This window comes from Typopeltis vanoorti, chromosome 25 (assembly GCF_054136105.1).
Source record: "Typopeltis vanoorti isolate ZY-2024b chromosome 25, IOZ_Tvanoo_1.0, whole genome shotgun sequence".
NCBI lineage: Eukaryota > Metazoa > Arthropoda > Arachnida > Uropygi > Thelyphonidae > Typopeltis > Typopeltis vanoorti.
The window spans coordinates 36,343,113-36,361,339 of record NC_143573.1 but is presented as its reverse complement, the minus strand read 5'-3'; the positions used below and the strand labels follow the sequence as shown (position 1 = coordinate 36,361,339).

General features: G+C 35.0%; 1 protein-coding gene across 6 annotated transcripts in view; it reads left to right on the top strand.

Annotated features, from left to right (window-relative positions):
- Nucleotides 1-18,227, top strand: part of LOC150092666 (protein saal1) — a 226,446-nt gene that overhangs the window by 122,110 nt on the left and 86,109 nt on the right. For all 6 annotated transcript variants that reach the window (XM_090414561.1, XM_090414560.1, XM_090414559.1 and 3 more), the window contains exon 9: nucleotides 10,664-10,787. In XM_090414561.1, the coding sequence (XP_090270687.1) occupies nucleotides 10,664-10,787 (124 nt within the window). The remainder of the gene's footprint in view (nucleotides 1-10,663; nucleotides 10,788-18,227) is intronic.

Here is an 18,227-nt window from a genome sequence, read left to right as displayed (position 1 = left end):
TTCGTCAAGAATGACTTCATCAGGCGATAAGAACATAGAAAGATATTAAAAGACACTGAAATTAACATTAACACACTCTAAAGCTATACAATTATAAAGTCATAATATTCGACTATAAATGACAGTTATTATGAGCTTGAACTACAGTCTGAGTTAAAGTTCTATTGTTGTACACCTGTGCGTGTGTGGAATCACGTGATCTCCAGTATCTAATAGTAGAGTTGAAAGAGTCAGGCAAATTATAGCTAAGATTGTTATTTATATGAAAAGGGTCCAAGGTGATTTCCTTTGACTCGACAATGTGGCACTCTACCTCATCATGGCAGATGTGTAGGTTTGAAGTTGATGTCCAATTTATTTCGTGTTGGTGGCTTTCGTTGTTCGTGTTTATTGAAAGCAGGACATGGCTTGACAGAGCAGATGCTCTGGTTCTTTTATAAACAATGTCGCGCTGGTGCTCTTCGAGACGTAGTAAGATAGATTTCTCTGTCTGCCCATAGTAAGGCTTGACGCATTCACAAGTGACCTTGTATACACCTGGGAATTGTAGAAGGTTGTGAGGTTGTTTATAGTTGTTGAAGCTTGATCTTATTTTTGGCATAGTCGAGAAGCACGTTTTTATGTTAAACTTCTTTAGAATTCTACTCAGCTTTTTGGATAGTGTGCTGATATATGGCAAGACGATATGACCTTTGGAGTCGTCCTGTGTCTCTACGTTGCTACGTTGACGGTGGGATAATTGGTTGTTGATATTTTTTAGAGAGTAGCCATTGTTTTTAAAGGTCCATTTAAGATGTTGTAGTTCCTTTTTCAGTTCTTCTTCATCTAACAGTACAGATCTTGCACGATTCGCTAGAGTTGATATAATACCCAACTTTTGCGCTGGATGGTGATGGGATGACGCATGCAAATATCTATCTGTATGAGTTGGCTTTCTAAATATAGAGACTTTAATTGATTCAGGCGTCTTGGTGAGTTTAACATCTAGGAAATAGATGGAACTATTTTCTTCAATCTCCATAGTCAATTTTATATCTTGATGGTGGTTGTTTAAGTGGTCGAGAAACTTGTGAAGATTCTCAGTACCATGCTCCCATATGAGGAATATATCGTCCACATATCTAAGCCAAATTTTCGGTTTTAAAGTAAAAGAGGAGATTGCTTTTTGTTCAAAGTCCTCAAAAAAAATGTTGGCTAACACAGGAGAGAGGGGGCTTCCCATAGCTAATCCTTCGTCTGAGTTAGCTCAAACTTCTAACATCCATGTGTGCTACGATGAACTCGAAAGAAAGATTGTCGAATCCAGGGAAATTTCTCTAGATTCCTCTCATATCAACAACAGCCTGAGTTACAATCTCTCTGATGCACACGTGCAGTACTGGCGCACTCGCAACAGCACGTAGTATGCGTTTGTTTGGAACTCATACTCGCATTTGTTTTTCAAACACGCTACTGTCTTTTTATACTTGTTCTGTTATTGCAATTTTAAGTCTCTGTAATTTTTTATATACTTATTTGATTGTGATACCTGAGGATGTTGATCTATTCAACGAAACTAGTAAACTAGTAGTATCTTTTTAAATATATCTTGTCATCTTTTTATCTCTCGGTATTAGTCATTAAAGGTTTTTCATATATATATATATATATAGAGAGAGAGAGAGAGAGAGACATTTTGACAGAGATATTATTTTCAAATAGTATCGTATTTACTTGAAAGATACATGAAATTTATATTATAGCAATACCTTGCATAGTGCTGGCTTTGCTATATCACAGTTTATAATTTTTAACACTTAAAAAAAAAAAAAAATTAACAGCAGTATGGTACAGTACTGCATTACTGACATTCTGAGTCTGCAAACTACTACTGTGACAGCTGTATTGATGCACTTCAGTATTACTTCAGCTTTGGTGTGCAGCAAGGTTGTTATCACAAAATTTTTTTATATTTTATGAATAACTCTCATATTATGAATAGGTTATCAGTACTGATGCTAATTAAGAAGATCAAATAAAAAAACATGAAATAGCCACAGCATCTTATATGAAAAAAGTGATAATTAAACATAGAAGTTCTGCAATTGATGATATGGAATGTTTTTAATGATTTTGATTAAAGACTGCAATGAGAGGGAAAAAAAAAACAAGTGAAAAATTTAATGAAAGATCCCTCAAATTGTTTAATAGGATTGGATTTCCGGAAAAACATCCTGGTTATTCCAGTATATATTTAAAAAAAAAAAAGGAAATAAAGATGTCTAACTAGTCATGTGTACCCATAGAAATACATATTCCATCAGAAATATTATTATTATTATTATTATTATTATTATTATTTAGGCCTTCAAGGAGTCAAAAGACTCATTGCAGGAGGTCCTTCCTAGGAAACACAAGTCTATCAAGACTCATCGTGGGAGGTCCTTCCTAGGAAACAAAAGTCTATCAAGACTCATCGTGGGAGGTCCCTTCTAGGAAACACAAAGTCTATCATACCTTAAACTCATTGACCGTTCTCGCTCTCACCACTCTATCAGGCAATGCATTCCATGGTTCAACCACCCTCCATGCAAAGAAACCACTCGTCACCCTCTTGCTCACAGTTTCCTTTCGTAACTTCCAGGGATGGCCCCTTGTCATCACTCCTTCCCGCTGTTCAACCAAGCAAAAGAACTCCCCAGTTTCAACCCTGTAACCACCTCTCAACAGTTTAAAAGTCTCAATCGTATCACCTCTCCTCCTTCTATTCACCAAACTCTACAGTCCACATTCCCTCAGCTGATCCTCATAACTAACATTGTATAGTCCTAAAACTGTTATGCATAGAATGTAACCAAATATGCTAAAATACATATTTGGTTGCAGAAACTGCCCCAAATTTGGGAAGCTGTCATCCTCTGTGTTTTAGGCCATCAGCCAAGGACACCCAATTTAGCCCACTAGGGGACACTATTTAGGACTTTAAGCCTACTCTCAGTTAACATGCTTCATCTTCATTACTTAATGTAGGCCTAAAGTTCTAAATATCTGCACATATCTTATTATATTTTGTTCTCTGATGATGCAGTTTAGCTTTGCCGAAATATTGGAAGTATTAATTAAATTTATTTTAGTGAATATATTAGTCTACATTGTAATTTCTTTAAAAAAATGCAGTTATGAATAGCCAACGTATAAGCCTAAATCCTTTTCCAGATTCCCTTTTTATCTTTACTGGTTGAGCCTCTAATGGATAGGGATTTGACATTTATGTCTGTCTTGTGCAAGATCTCTCATCTTCTTTTGGCTTACAAAGATTGTTTTTGTTTTTAATGTCTGTAACCATGTTAATAATGGTCTTCCATTTGGTTGTGATCCTTTCGTGTGTATCTCTCTCTCTGGCATCTGATTAAAGACTGCATTGTGATAGTTTATATGGTCTTTGTATGTATACAGTCTCTGTGACCAAAGCATTCTAGCTGTTTTTGTTTTATATTAAATAAAATAAAAGTATAAAAATACCTAGTTTCCCAGATGGAAGTTGAATTTCACAACATTTTGAATATTTTTTCCCAAGGGGGAAGAGATGAATACTGGCTCCCCACAATTCCCCAAAATGGAAAAATCCAAGGCTGATAAAAACAAGCTCTCACCACACTGGAAGTTGAATGGAGTCAACAAAATTAAATAATAAAAAGCATTCCTGCAATCAAATTACTATGAATTCCATCAAAAACATGAGGCCCACCTGCAGATATAAGCCAGTCTACAGGAGATGTATTTGAATCCTTGTGACGTACATTACAGAATGACCATCATCAATATGGACAGTATAGGGGTTGGACCTATCCACTAAAAAGTTGCTATCCTTGTAGACAACCATAACCTCTTCCAGCAAGTCCCTCCCAACACTTAACATGGAGGCGATTGTCAGGACCCCTCAGTAGGACCTTATATTATCACTTACTGCATCTGCTTACAACCTGATACACATCCCAGGATTGATTTGATGACTTTATGTTGCAGTTGCCATTCCCCCATACTGACAGCCTCTTAAACATAGAAAGCAACCCCTTTTTCCATATGCTGCCTGAACAGTCACTACTATTAACTTACCATTTAAGTAGAAAATAGATAACTTATATGTAAGTGATTGTTTTCCATGATATCCATTCTTATGTGGGCACCCATTCCATCACAGATATTGCATTGGAAAATAGAGCAGGCTGACTGGTGAACATATTTGTTCATCAACCTCACTGTCATTACACATATCTTTCAACTTTCTTAACGAATATATTTCTCACATGCATGTACTGCATTGAACAAAATCTCATATTAAACTCCCAATGATGCACTGAATCACAGTCATTCACAACAGCGGTGGTCAAGACATCTTTGTTAGAAGAGTTATGAGAAATTTTGTTTGATGTAGCATGCATGAAAGGTGAAAGATTTGTGGAATGACAACAAGATTAGTGAATGAATATGTAGGAAGTATTTTGAGAGTGAATGCCAGTTGTGTGGGATGAGTAACATTCACTTGCAGAGTGAAGAATATTGACAGAAGAGAAAAATGTCCCTGCAAGACTGTTGATGGAATGTCAGGAGAATGAAGAGGAAGTCATGAAAGAAAGTATGTGTTTCTGCAGTTGTTCCAGTACACTTTGCTGAACTCTGCATAAGCATCCACACTATTTTCTTGCATTGTAAGGCAGGTGATAAAGCTGAGAAAGAAAGAAACAAAGAAAAAACAGTGGTAATAAAATGGAAGTTCATGAGAAAGTGAGAGAAGGAGTGATAAGAGAAAATTTTATATAGGACATAGGAATCTGCAAGAAAAGAATGTTAGCAGTTCATGGGATGGTCAAGTGGTATCTGAAGGAAGCATTATTAAGACTGTATGCCCAAGTTCAAGAGGATTAATCAGGTAGAAGTTACACAGATGGATGAGTAGTATCATTAAGCAGAAGCTGGGGCAAAAAAAAATGTGTGTGTGTGTTGTTGTGAAAGGTATATAATAAAGAAAAAAAAAGTGATAGCAAGGTCATGAGCAGTACAAAGCACAAGCAAGGAAATGACCAGATGGTAACAAAGACAATATCAGTTTATCAGAAGAAATTAGCCAAGCAGGTTAAAGGAAATCTGAAAAATGTTTCTTTCACTATGTAGCAAGAAAAAAGAAGAATGGATAATGTTAATAAGTGCTGAGAGTAATGAGATGACAGAAGTAGACAAAATAGTTGAGTTACTTTCAGAGGTCTGCCATCCAAATAAAGATATTGCGGTGATATTACAGGAACTGGAGTGGGAATAAAAAACGAAACAAGAGCATGTAGTATATTACAGAATCTCAATATGCATATGTTATGAGATTAGATGGGATATCACCTTGCATAATACAAGAATGGGCAAAGAAATTGGCATCAACTTAACTAGGCTGTTTAACTTAAGTCTAAGCTCTGGTCTAGATGTTGAAAGTTTTTTAATTTAGTTATACTATAAATTAAAGATGCCAAGAAATTATATTCTTGGTTTAATCCTTTATCCATGTGTAAGCAAGCAATGTTTGCTCGTGAAGTATCTTCAAAACTGGGCTACTTGTATGGAGAGGCTAATGACGCATCAATAGCCTTAGTATCCCATAATGCAAAGCACATACCCTTTCAGATGTGTATAATGTTATGCATTATGGAAAGGGCCACTACAGCCCAGGTTCCACCTTTATTAAGGTCTCATCAGTGGGAGTCACACCCAGAAGAGATACCAAGATTGAAGTAATGCACAAGTCATATATTTCACATATCCAAGTAGTCCAAGGTATCACTTATTAAAATACTCAGGATTAGAGATAGATATTAAAAAATTTTTTTCACTTGATTATCATCATCAACTTCCTGCCATGTACCCTCAAAGGATGTACAGGATATGATAGTACTACATGAAAAAAAATACATGATTACTAACTTCCTATCTACAATTTTCCTCCAAATCAGTCTGTTACTTGTCAAGACTCCAACATTATCAAATCTTATATTTCTATCATCTAAGGCACTTTGTACCATATCAACCCATCTATATCTTGGTCTTCCTCTGGGTCATTTTCCTGCCAACCTGGCGGAGAATACTTGTTTTGCTAATCCTTCCTCGCCCATTCTGTTTAAGTGACCATACCACCTGAGATTAGCTCTGTTAATGCATTCCTGGATGCTGACAATGTCAAGTTCTTTCCTAATATCCTCATTTTTAATATGATATTGCCATTGATGCCATCTATTCATGCCTCTAATCTTTCTCAGGACTCTCATATCTACAGTCTCTAGTCTTTAGTTAAGTGCTTTACTTCTGACCCAGCTCTCACATCCATAAGTTAAAACTGGTTTGAACACTGTCTTGAATACAGCTAATTTAGTGTTCTGACTAATTTCTCTCTTAATCCATATATTTAATTTACCATCTTCAGTAAAAATCGTGCCTAAGTAGCTGAAATGTTTTACTTATTCCACAGGTTCTCCGTTCACAACGCAGTTGACATTTTCAACAATTCTGCCTATTTTCATTGTCTTTGTCTTCTTATTGCTGACCTTCATACCATATCTATTACAACAGTTATTCAATTTAGTCAGGGAATCTTGCAGACTTGTAGCTGATTTATTTAGAAGTATAACATCGTCTGCATAAAGCAAAGAGCTGACATTAACATCTCCAATTTTGATATCAGGTTTAATACCACTTCATAATATGATCCATATAGATAATGAATAACAGAGGGGATAATGTACATTCTTCTCTCATACCCGATTTGACATTAAACCATCTTCCTGTACTTCCTTCAATCCTAACTGCTGATTTACAACTCAAATAAAGACTAAGTATTGCTTGATATAATGCCCCATTGACACCATATAACTGTAGCATCTTGAGTAGCTTCTCTCTTGGCACCCTTGATTATACTATAAATTAATGATGCCAAGATATAATGCATAGCATTATATACATCTGAAAGGGTGTGTGCTTGGCATTATGGGATACCAAAGCAATTAATGTGAAGTCATTAGCCTCTGTATACAAGTAGCCCAGTTGTGAAGATATTTCACACACAAACATTGCTTACACTTGGGTTAAGGATTAAAAAACAAGAATATAATTTCTTGGCCTCTGGACTCTTTCCAACATCTCTTTGTCCTTTTGAAAATCTGGTGACCCAATCTGTGCACAGTAGTCTGTGTCCTAATCAAGGCCTTATACAATGGAACCAGTATCTCTGTACTTCTACGAGTCAGTGTCCTTCATATCATTGCCAGAATTCATTGTGTTGTCCTGACATTTTTGGCAATGTCTTCTCTAAATTTTAGATCCTTATCCACCATCACTCCAAGGTCTCTTATTTCCTCCACTTTCAACAATATATCCCCACCAGGAGTAAATTCTACATCCCATCTTTGTTTACCAAAATGTTAAAACCTTACATTTTGCAACATTGAACTTGCATCCCCACTCCCATACCTACTTACTCATCTTGTTCTACTCTTCATAGTTCATCCCAACTTTGCATCATTTGCAAACAAGTCAATATTACCATTCATCCCCAATATCATTAACATATAAGTTAAACAACAGTGGCCCTAAAACAGACACCTGAGGCACACTACTAGTTACTTTCCTCTCTTCTGGGATATTGCTCTCCCCATACACAGCTTGCAGATATCCAGATAACCAATCTCCAATTGAATGCGCTGGTCTGATATCCTACCCCATCTGCTCTAGTTTCATGATCAACTTAAGGAGTAATTTATCAAAAGCCTTATAAATTAAAGATGCCAAGTTTCATCCTTTATCCAAGTGTAAGCAAACAAAGTTAGTGCTTGAAGTAACTTCATGACAGGACAACTCATATATAGAGGCTAATAACTTTGCATCAATTGCCTTAGTATCCCATAATACAATGCACATATCCTTAAAGACATGTATAATGCTATGCATTATATTTATTTATATATATATATATATATATATATATTGTTGTAATTAGGATTGACTTGGGATGTATACATTTATAAAATTAAAATTTAACTGACTAGAATCCGAGAAAGTATAACAGAAAACTTTAATAAATCACGACTAGTTTCATCGGTGTTCCGACTTCTTCAGGTGAGTAAGAAATAACATAAAACTTATAAAAATAACAAGGTAAAAAACATGGACTTTCCAGCTTAATAAAAAGAAGCAGAATAGTAACAGTCATATTTGAATAGGTGACCACGTGCTACTGTTGGCATGAGTTGAATGTGTGTAACAGCTAATTTTAGAGCGCCAGTATTGGATTACTGCGCTATGGGAATTAGACAAATTGTAGCTTAGATTGTTGTTCAAGTGTGAAGGGTCCAGAACTATTTCTTTGGATTCTATAATTCGTCTTTCAAATTCATCCTTGCAGATATATAAATTGGTTTTGCGGTCCCAATCAACTTGGTGTGGCCGTTCTTCGAGGTTAGAGTTTGCAGAGAAGAGAACACGACTGGAAAGGCCGTCACTCATGTTCTACTGTAGAAGATGTCACATCTATGTTCCTCAAGACGAAGTGAAATAGATTTATCTGTCTTGCCAAAATAAGGTCGACCACAGTTGTACATAACTTTATAAATGTACCTACAGATGAAGTTCTGACTCTTCTTAAGGACAAGGTTTCTAAGAAAATATTTGCTCTTCTAACTCACTGCATCAATTCCGGCTATTTCTGCTATGAAGATAAAATGTATAAACAAACAAGTGGGTTAGCTATGGGCAGTCCTCTATCCCCAGTCTTAGCTAACATTTTTTTAGAAGATTTTGAAGAGAGAGCTATTTCTGTAGCTACTTTAAAACCTAAACTGTGGTTACGCTACATTGATGACATGTTCCTTATCTGGGAACATGGTTTAGAGGAACTTCAAAACTTCCTAAACCATTTAAATAATCAACATCAGAACTAGAGATTAACGGCGTTCTCCCCTTCTTGGATCTAAAGATCAGTAGATTACCTGACTGTCTTAAATTTTCAATTTTTTGAAAAACCACCCACACTGATAGATATTTGCATGCCTCTTTTCATCACTTCCCTCTTCAGAAACTGGGCATCATCTCCACCCTTGCCCATCAAGCAAGATGTCTCACTTCCACAGAAGAAGACCTTCAAACAGAGCTTAACTTCCTGCAAAACACCTTCTTAAATAATGGATATTCATCTCGTAACATCACTAAACGTTTGAGACCACGCCAACAACCTCAACAAGAAGATGAATCCAACCCTACACTCATATACAGTTACCATTTATCAGCTCTCTTACCCCAAAACTATCTAGGATTATGAAGAAATTCAACATAAAGACCGGCTATACCATTCTGCCAAAACTTCGTTCTTTTCTGAGTCGACCAAAACCAAAACACAACCAACTGCATTTTCGTGGTGTTTATAAAGTTATGTGCGACTGTGGTCGATCTTATTTTGGACAGACAGATAAATCTATTTCACTTGGTCTTGAGGAACATAGATGTGACATCTCCTACAGCAGAACACGAGCGAGAGCCCTTTCCAGTCATGTTCTCTTCTCCACAAACTCTAACCTCAAAGAACTGCCACACCAAGTTGATTGGGACCACACAACCAATTTATATATATGCAAGGATGAATTTGAAAGATCAATTATAGAATCCAAAGAAATAGTTCTGGACCCTTCACACTTGAACAACATTCTAAGCTACAATTTGTCTGATTCCCATAGCACAGTAATCCAATACTGACGCTCTAAAATTAGCTGTCATGCACATTCAACTCATGCCAACAGTAGCACGTGGTCACCTATTCAAATATGACTGTTACTATTCTGCCTCTTTTTATTAAGCTGGAAAGTCCATGTTTTTTACCTTGTTATTTTTATAAGTCTTATGTTATTTCTTACTCACCTGAAGAAGTCAGAACACTGATGAAACTAATTGTGATTTATTAAAGTTTTTTGTTATACCTTCTCGAGTTCTAGTCAGTTAAATTTTAATTTTATAAATACACACACACACACACACACACACACACACACACACACACACACACACACACACACACAATATATATATATATATATATATATATATATATATATGAGTTGCCATGTCATGAAGTTACTTCATGAGCAAACTTTGTTTGCTTACACTTAGATAAAGGATATAACTAAAAATATAATTTCTTGGCATCTTTAATTTATAATATAACCAAAGATATCATCAGTCCGTTGTGATTTAGGTTGGTATTGTTGTCGTTTTTCCTCTTGTGGAATCCAATCCAGCCAGTACTTCTTTTATCCTTAATCTTGTCTGTGAGCAATATCAAAAGCCTTTGCAAGATCGAAGTCGATTACTAAAACATTACCTCCCTTTAGCTATCCAAATATGTGCTATCCATCGAAAATAATACTTTGTATACTTTTGTTTGTTTGCATGCATTTAAGTATGATATGGATGAAAACAGGAATAAAATTTGTTTTAAACTCTACTTTGTTTCACCTAGTATAAAATGATAGAGAATTACTTAGTTTTCACACTTTATTCATTTTGTTATTTAATATTTTAAAATATAGTGCTTGTTATTTTTTATTACAACACTTCATCTTGAAATATATATTTAATTTTATAATTTTTTTTCTTCATTTAGGTGATCTTTTGAAAGGAACATTGAAATTGATTTATTTTATCTTAGACACCTATGAAGAGGTTGGTGACATTTGGGCAAGCAAAAATTTTGTAGCTGCTTTAGTACAAAGTGCTAAACAACTTCAGTAAGTTGTGATGTTTGTCAGTGTTATATATATATATATATATAAATAAAATATGTATGTATCGTCATCATCTTCTTCAGCCGTTTTCAGTCCACTGCTGGATGAAGGCCTTTCCAAGATTACTCCAAAACTGTCTGTCCATGGCCCTCCTTTCCAATGTCACTCCTACAAATTTGATGATATCATCAGTCCGCTGTAATTTAATTAGGCGTTGTGGTCAGTTTTCCTCTTGTGGAATCCAATCCAGTACTTCTTTTGTCCATTGTTGATCTGAGCAATATGCCCAGACTATTGCCACTTTGGATGTTTCTCTCTATCCTATGATGTCAGAGACTTTGGTTTGATTTCTTATACACATATTCCTTTCATGATCCAGTCTTGATACCAAGCATACTTTTTCCCATACTAAATTGTGTTCTGCTTAATTTTTGAATTTCCTTTGCATTTAGTGTCCATGTTTCACAGCCATATGTCAATATAGAAGAATACTTTGATTAAAAAATTTTCAGTAAAAAACTTGACTTTTGAATATTGACTGTAATTTTCAAACACTTTTCACCCAAGCATCATGCATCTTGTAATTTCATCCATGAAATATCATGGATGAAATTACATGTTCCATTAATATCTGTTGTTAAGTAATGATCTACTTGATTAATTTTATCATTATTGATTTTTATTATTTCTGGTTGGACATAGCTATTGAGCATAACTTGGGTCTTCTTTAGGTTTATCTTTAGGCCAGCTGTTTTTTCTAGCAATTTGGAGTTCATGGATATTGGTCTGCAAAGTGTAAATGGTTTAAATATCTTTCATTTATCTTCGGACCTCTTTCTTCCCAATCAAGAAGTTAGAATATTTTTTTTGGCATGCTATGAATAATTTTGGAGATATTGTCACCTTGTCTTATATCTCTCTGTATTTCCACAGTAGAGATGTTTTCATCGAAAAGAATTGCTGCTGTTGCATTGTTGTATGCTGATTTGATGGTCCTGACATATGGCTCCTCCACTTGCCGGTTTTGTGATGCTTTAAATATTGCACAAATTTTTACTGAATCAAAGCTTTTTCATAATCAATAAAACCAAGACATAATGGTAACCCATATTCCTTACGCTGTTCGATAATCTATTATACAACTTGAATATAGTCTGTTGTACTAAAGTCACTTTGAAAGCCTGTCTGTTCTTTTGGTTATGCTAGTTCTAGAGTGCATGACGCCTATGAGCTACTTTATAAACCACTGATAAGCAGGCTGTTGGGCCAGAAGTTTGTCAAGTCTTCTACTTCACCTTTTTTTTTATGTATCAGAATTAGGGTAGTCTTCCATGTCCTTGGTACATCATTTTTCTTTAGACATAAGGTAAATAGTTTTGCCAAGATTTTGTAGATCATTTCCCCTCCTGCTTTTAGAAGTTAGGCCGTAACTCCATCTCACCTGCAACTCTTCCGTTTTGCAAGCTTTGAATGCTCCATATAACTTCCTCTGGTAAAATCTGTGGCACTTCAGTTATTTTGTTGTGTCTTCTTCATTTAACTCATCATCCTGATATAATAATGAGGAAATTTCTTCAAATAGTTTTGCTATAGCCTATCTGTCTCTGGTTATAGTTCCATCTTGTTGTTTGACTGCAACCATCTGTTTATTATTGTTCATCAATTATTTGGTTTTTTTTTTTTTTTTTTTTTTTTTTTGAGACTACAGTTTTCAATTGTTTATTTTATGAATTTAGAATTGAATTTTCTTATTTTTTCTGTTATACGTTTTCTGATTGTTTTGCACAATTCAGTATATTCAGTTTTCTTTCATTTTTTGTCTTGTTTCATTTTTCTTAATTTCTTCATAAGCAGTTTTGTTTTGTTTCTTCAGAAATTTTGTCTGGTTTCTGTTCTGTGACCATACATTGTGGTCAAGTGAGCATTGTAAAATGTTTTGGATAATAATATCATTACTTTCTGATCTATCAGCATTGTCATATATAATAAGTTTTTAAATCTATTGTTTTCATATTGGAATATATCTTTTTTAATGTTGAGTTTGTTTACATCTATGTTTTGCTATCTTCAAACATTTTTTTTTTTTTTTTTTTTGCAGTTTATTTGAATCTTACTGTGTACCATATGATGGCCACTTCGAATGTTGAAGGAGTTGATAAAAGAACATTCCTGAACGATATTTTTCTTCATTTTTCTTATTGCTGAGGATAAAGTTAATTTCACTAGTTTTTCCATGTTCCCTTCCTGTTTTTTTTTTTTTTTTTCCTTGAAAAAAATAATTTATGACATACAGTATTCTTTTTCTGCAAATTCTATTAGCCTTGCTCCTCTATCCATCTCTCATGCCATATCCAAAATTTCCCACTGAGCTTTCATCTGATTGTTGTATACCAATTCTGGCATTCAAGTCTCGTCTCCCATTAGAATTCTAAAATGATGTTTTCCTTTATTGTAAAGTTGGATACATCATGATTCAATTTCTTCATCAATATGACTTGCTGTTGGTGCATAGACTTGGATAATCTTGAGAGTTTATCTTTTAGAGATTTGGACAATAATACTTGCTATTCGATCAGATATATATATATATATATATATCTGATATATATATATATATATATATATATATATATGACAGAATGATCATTGACTTGGTTAACATACATAGTTTTATGAAAAAATTGAATGACTAGAACCGAGATTTAATTAAAAAGGTTTTAATATAAACACACTACTAGTTTCGGCCTGTAACAGCCTTCTTCAGGTGACATTATAAAAGAAAAAAACACTAAACATTGAGGGTTAAAAGACTATGAACAACATAGACAGTCTTTATACATAATTAGCATGAAAACGTTGTAGTTGTATTTGAAGCTGTTCTTTCATTTGTAGCATTGTTGGGAGAGTGCGTGCTTTCTCGGCTAATCCTAATGATGATAACCAAAGTCACAAAGTCTGCTGGGAAAAATCTACAAACATCTTCTGTTGCAGTGACGAAATAGAGAGAAAAATTGTGGAATTGAGAGAAATCATCTTCAATCCTGTTCATCTAAATAACAACTTAAGCTACAACCTCCCAGATAGTCATTCAGCTGTAATCATGTACTGGCGTTCACGTGATGCAGCAAGCACGCACTCTCCCAACAATGCAACAAATGAAAGAACAGCTTCAAATACAACTACAACGTTTTCATGCTAATTATGTATAAAGACTGTCTATGTTGTTCATAGTCTTTTAACCCTCAATGTTTAGTGTTTTTTTCTTTTATAATGTCACCTGAAGAAGGCTGTTACAGGCCGAAACTAGTAGTGTGTTTATATTAAAACCTTTTTAATTAAATCTCGGTTCTAGTCATTCAATTTTTTCATAAAACTATATATATATATATATATATATATATCTGTCAAATTCTGTTATGTTGCTCTTCAATTTTTTGTTAATCATGAATCCAACTCCACTGATTCTTTCTTTATCTTGGCCTCTATAATACAGTATGTCTCCGTTTTTTAATTAAGAATTTCTTCACCATTACGTCTAGCTTCACACAGTCTCCAAGAATGTCCCATTTTAGTCATTTTAGCTCTTCAGTTAGTTCAGTAAGCCATGCTTCACTGTTTAGAGTTCTACAGTTTAAAGTTCCAAGGTTTAGTTTCCAGTGGCAGCATGATCCGGTTACCTGGGGATTCTTAGCACCCTCTGCCTTCATGTTTAACTGCCTGCTGCCATAGGTAGTAACAATCTGTCCTCTGGGGAAATGAGGGCCATTTTATTCCTTTTTGATTCATCTTGGAAGATTGGGTCATAATTCACCACACCCACTTACTGTGGATTGGTGAACAGCAATATTTTCACATGGCATCTTCAGTCTCAAAACCACTGGGTCCATGGCTCTTTATTCATATATTCAGAGATGTCTTGATATCCAGAGTAGATGGTACTCAGGGTTACCACCCCATCCACTACCTGGGGATGTGCCCTGTAGCCAGTGAGAGCCCCAAGGTGGGTGGGTGGGTGTGTTACAAGAAGGTTGGGGGGAAAAAAATCACATTTTTTTTTTGTAAATGGTATGTTATCTGATAGTGCTACTGTTTTCTGTCAATAAGGCCCACTACTTCAGCATCAGAAGACATTGTAGGCTACTGCACAACATCTTCTTTTTTGCAGTAATGTCACTATTGCTAGCCTGGTTGGCTGATTAGATATAATCTCTATTCTGTAATCAATAAGCTATGGTTTGAATCCCATTGCAACATCCATGTTGTGAAAATCTTTAGCTGAAGATGATTTTCATTGTCCTGCATGAAACCTACAACTCCAATTATTGGAGACCAGAAGTAGCTTGAAAAAGAAATACAGTTTAGTGTCTAAATTCCCAGAAATATACTAAAAATGTACAGTAGGTTTCCTACTTTTAGTAGGTTCACATAAAAAAAAAACCTATCATACTTTCCAAATTAATTTTATTATTTAAGTAATTAAGTAGGAAAATGACAAAGATGGTACCATTAACTTTTGAACATTCTCTTAATTCTTTGATGTCATCATCAAATTCCTGACATGTATCAAGGGGTGTACAGGATATGATAGTACTACATGAAAAATTTACCTCATTACTAACTTCTTATCTACAATTTTCCTCCAAATCAGTCTATTACTTGTCAAGACTCCAACATTAACAGATCTTATATTTCTATCGTCTAAGGCACTACATATAACTGTAGCGAATTGAATAGTTTCTCTCTTGGCACCTTTTCATTTTTTATAGATCAACAAAACTTAAATACAGATCTTTGTTATATTCCCATGATTTCTCAACTATTTGTCGTAAAGCGAAGATCTGATCCTGACAGCCTCTATTTGGCCTGAATCCAGCTTGTTCTTCACCAAGCTTTTCTTCCACAATTTTTCTCAATCGTTTCTCAAGTATACTTGCATAGATCTTGCCAGGAACCTCAGTAGGGAAATACCTCTATAATTCTCACATTCAGTTTTATTTCCCTTTTTATATATAGGTACTATGAGAGCTGTACTCTAATCATCGAGAATTCGTCCCTCTGTCCAGGATTTCTGAACTATGTAGTGCAGCCACTGTAAGACTTTTATACCACCATACTTCAGCATTTCTGGTCGAATATCATCTACTCCTGCTGCCTTTCCACATTTCAAGCCTTTGATGGCTTTTCTACTTCAAGTATGGATATGTATTCCTGACTGTATGCCTGTTGAGTGTTTTTTACCACTGCTATCACTGCTTGTTTCATTTAGCAATTTTTCAAAGTAATTACTCCATACTTCAAGGGTATCGTTTTCTCCCGTTATCAATCCACCTATATCTTGGTCTTCCTCTGGGTCATTTTCCTGCCAACCTGGCAGAGAACACTTGTTTTGCTAATCTTTCCTCGCCCATTCTGTTTAAGTGACCATACCACCTGAGATTAGCTCTGCTAACGCATTCCTGGATGCTGACAATGTCAAGGTCTTTCCTAATATCCTTGTTTTTAATATGATATTGCCATTGATGCCATCCGTTCATGCCTCTAATCTTTCTCAGGGACTCTCATATCTGTGGTCTCAAGTCTTTAGTCAAGTGTTTTACTTCTGACCCAGCTCTCAGATCCATAAGTTAAAACTGGTTTGAAGACTGTCTTGTATACAGCTAATTTAGTGTTCTGACTAATTTCAATCTTATTTCATATGAATTTATTCAATTAAATGCCTACCATACCAGCTTTATTGATTCTTTTGTCTATTTCCATATTTAATTTACCATCTTCACTAAAAATCGTGCCTAAGTAGTTGAAATGTTTTACTTGTTCCACAGGTTCCCCATTCACAACACAGTTGACATTTTCAACAATTCTACCTATTTTCATTGTGTTTGTCTTTTTAATGCTGACCTTCATACCATATCTATTACAACAGTTATTCAATTTAGTCAGGGAATCTTGCAAACTTATAGCAGATTTATTTAGAAGTATAACATCGTCCGCATAAAGCAAAGATCTGACATTAACATCTCCAATTCTGATATCATGTTTAATACCACTTTCCTTCATAATGTCATCCATATAGATAATGAATAACCGAGGGGATAATGTATATCCTTGTCTCACATCAGATTTAACATTAAACCATCTTCCTGTACTTCCTTCAATTCTAACTGCTGACTTACAACTCAAATACTGACTAAGTATTGCTTGATATAATGCCCCATTGACACCATATAACTGTAGCGAATTGAATAGCTTCTCTCTTGGCACCTTGTCATTTTTTATAGATCAACAAAACTTAAATACAGATCTTTGTTATATTCCCATGATTTTTCAACTATTTGTCGTAAAGCGAAGATCTAATCCTGACAGCCTCTATTTGGCCTGAATCCAGCTTATTCTTCACCAAGCTTTTCTTCCACAATTTTTCTCAATCGTTTCTCAAGTATACTTGCATAGATCTTGCCAGGAACCTCAGTAGGGAAATACCTCTGTAATTCTCACATTCAGTTTTATTTCCCTTTTTATATATGGGTACTATGAGAGCTGTACTCTAATCATCGAGAATTCGTCCCTCTGTCCAGGATTTCTGAACTATGTAGTGCAGCCACTGTAAGACTTTTATACCACCATACTTCAGCATTTCTGGTCGAATATCATCTACTCCTGCTGCCTTTCCACATTTCAAGCCTTTGATGGCTTTTCTACTTCAAGTATGGATATGTATTCCTGACTGTATGCCTGTTGAGTGTTTTTTACCACTGCTATCACTGCTTGTTTCATTTAGCAATTTTTCAAAGTAATTACTCCATACTTCAAGGGTATCGTTTTCTCCCGTTTTCATGTTACCTTTATCATCTCTAACTCCTTTTACAGCACTCTTTCCTCCATTTCTAAGCTTCTTCAACAACCTCCAGAATATCTTACCACCTTCTTGATATTTATTTTCTATGTTCTTGCTGAAGCCCTCCCATGGCTTTTGTTTAGCTAGTTTTATACAGTGTTTCACTTTCTTACATTTGTCTCTGTATTCTCTAAGAGCAAAAGCTGACTTATTTACCAGGAACTTTTGATATGTTTTCTTCATTTCCTTCACTGTCTCTTTAACTTCCTGTGTCCACCATGGAGTTCTGATTTTTCTCTCCTTGCAGACTACCTCACCACATGCCTCTCTGGCTGAATCAAACATGGTTTTCTTCAAGGCTTGCCACTTAATCTCCAAGATTTGATTCCTATTCTCAGGCTCTTTCATTTTTTCTTCAATAATCTATGTGTATTTTAGTCTACAATTCACATCTGAGAGCTGCTCAACTTTTATTTGCTTTAAAACTTTCTTACATATTCTTTTCAATATGAAATTCAATTTTAACCTGCTCAAGACTGAATAGTTATCACTTCCAATTTCAAATCCTCTGTTCACACTGGTGTCCTGCACCAAGGAGAAAACATCAC